This window comes from Apis dorsata, unplaced genomic scaffold (assembly GCF_000469605.1).
Source record: "Apis dorsata unplaced genomic scaffold, Apis dorsata 1.3 scaffold_68, whole genome shotgun sequence".
Classification (NCBI taxonomy): Eukaryota; Metazoa; Arthropoda; class Insecta; order Hymenoptera; family Apidae; genus Apis; species Apis dorsata.
Window position 1 is genome coordinate 1,536,943 of NW_006263366.1, and position 2,539 is coordinate 1,539,481.

At 43.6% G+C, this 2,539-nt stretch overlaps 1 protein-coding gene across 4 annotated transcripts in view; it reads right to left on the bottom strand.

The window, feature by feature from the left end:
- Nucleotides 1–379: 379 nt before the first annotated feature.
- The window catches only part of LOC102679145 (visual system homeobox 2-like), a 72,486-nt gene continuing 70,326 nt past the window's right edge, over nucleotides 380–2,539 (bottom strand). For 3 of the 4 annotated variants that reach the window (XM_031515366.1, XM_031515367.1, XM_031515365.1), the window contains one exon: nucleotides 1,997–2,422. In XM_031515366.1, the coding sequence (XP_031371226.1) occupies nucleotides 2,259–2,422 (164 nt within the window). In that variant the 3' untranslated portion in view covers nucleotides 1,997–2,258. Of the gene's footprint in view, nucleotides 1,219–1,252; nucleotides 2,423–2,539 lie in introns of those variants that run through there. The other variant, XR_004151916.1, reaches the window with a different exon arrangement.

A 2,539-nucleotide genomic window follows, 5' to 3' on the forward strand; every position in this document is an offset into this window, starting at 1 on the left:
GAAAAAAAAAAACGAAAAAGTGTGACGTGATCTAGAAGAAGTAAATATCATTGAAAACACGGTACGACGATGAACACGAAAAAACGCAAAGAGACTCGTCCGACTTAAGGTGTCTCGTAACCACATATATTCGCATTTATATTTTTTTTCCTTATATATATTTATATATATATATATACTTTGTATTTATATATTTATATACAGTGGGCAGGGGTAAGGTAACGGCGTCAACGGGGCGTGAAAATCGGCCTCGTATAGTGGAAGAATAAAAATTACATTTTAATATATTTGTGGAAACAACGTTTACTTCGTTACTAGTTGCTTTGCGTTAACCGTAGGATGCAGGGCGAAAGGAAATATTTCCAAAGAATTTTATTTCCATTTTTTCTTTTTCTTTTTAAACGAATCTCTAAGATTAGCATATCGAAGAACGATATACGTTTTTTCGATATACGAATCGAGCGTAACGAATATCTTGCTACGATCCTCTTTATCCCCAATCACGTTTTCAAAGTTTCACGAATAGAAATTTCCACGTTGACGCGTAAATTGCATCCTACGATCAATTCTAATCAGCCTGTGGACCTTCCCCGCCTGTCCGTCAAGGCGCCATTACCCAGACAAACCACACCTCACGTAGTTGTGTATCCGTAAATAAAGTATAATGCCTTACCAATCTAGAACTTATACCTTATATATTGCACATTTGACAACAGTTACGTCTTAAGTACTTGAGTATAGGAAGTGTTCGCTAATAAACATTTTCCGTTGCACTCTCTCCCTCTCTCCCGCGGAATATTCCACCGTGAATATTCCACCTCTTCACCACATTCTCGCCTTATATTAACTAACTCTCACCGTATACACTTTAATTAATCAATTAATCCGCGGTTGTGGAATTTCTGACACGCTTTCCAACACGCTTGTCCCTGAATGGAAAGAAGGATATACATATATATATATATCCCATCGAAAACAAACGTCGGATAAGAAGACATGCTGCTCGAGGTTCAACTTCGATGTATCTTGCTTGATATTATTTTAATTCATATATGTATAACTCGTCTCACTCGTGGTAATTTATTTATCTTGTTGTTCGTTGCAAATCGTTCGGTAATCTCTTAAAGGCGAAATCTTCGTTTCAAGGTAACTCGCAAGCATACTCGCGCGCTCTTTCATACACAGGCACTCCCTTTCTCTCTCTCTCTCTCTCTCTCTCTCTCTCTCTCTCTCTCTCTTTCTCTCNTTCGACATAACCACGTTGCAGCATACACGCGTCGCCATACATATGTATATATTTATACTCGCACTATTTAAAGCGGCTATTACTCCTAATTAGTCGATTCGCCCAGACCACTCGCCGTCGATTCACCGGCGCGACTCGTTCCAGCGGTCGGCCAGTGGAATATCGCGCCCCCAACGATTTCCCGCGTCACTCGATCCTCGCGTTCGTCACATCTGATCGCGGTCGCGAGGCGCGCGAGATTTTCGAGGCGTGCCTCCCCTCTCCCCCTCCGAGGAACGCAGCGAATCGCGAGAACGAGCCGGTGTCGAGGCGAGGTGGAGGCGAGCATTGTCACACCGCGATCGATGATTCGTCATTGTACTTGGCCGTCCATAGGCCACCGTTTTCGTTGAATGAGGAAGTAATTCCGGCTCGAAGTAATTCTCGTTGCTTCAGTCCCCCTTCGTGATCGACGTCCACTTCGTCCGCTATCGTCCTATTTCGTTTCCTGTTTCGAAGGTGAAACGCGCGAAACGCGAGAATTGGAATAGGCCATGGCGCGGTTATCGATCACGGGCTTCGATGATTCAGCCTGATCGTAACGACTCGTATTCGTTGTGTCGTGTAATACACGTATACGCACGGTATTCCGTGTATATCCGTCTGTACATATTCTCTTAGCAATAGGTACCTTCTAGATAGACGTTTACCCTGATTCGTTGAAATCGAAGTTAACTCGATGATATTTATATGTCGGAAATGCACGAAGAATTTCTCTTTCTCTCTCTCTCTCTCTCTCTCTATTGGCAAAGATCGGGCGGGAAACATGATTTTCCCGGGAACATTGATGTATATATATATATATATTTCGTGATCCCCCGAGTCGAATATCGGAGATTCGCGTGGATGATTCGCGAAATTATCGGGGAACGTGAACTGTTAAAGTTTCGAACGTGATTGTGTTCTCTCTAAGTTAATCGAACGTCTCCTAGTTTCGATGATTCGTGTGAAAGGAATGTCGATGAAACGATGATTAAACGGGGGCGTGAAGCGTGCTCGATTGTGGGCCTGTTGGATACGAGGTGCTGGTGGGTGCAGCCGTTGGTTGTAGGCTCAATTGCAGCTGATGCTGCTGAGCCTTCGCCCTTAAACAGGCGATGCTCTCGTTCCTCAGCTGCTCCGTGTCCTGAACGATTCCTGATCAACACAAGTTTCACCAAGTTAATTCTAGTTTCCATTTTAGAGAGAGATAGAGAGAGAGAGAGAGATAGAGAGAGAGAGAGAGAGAGAGAGAGAGAGAGAGAGAGAGAGAGA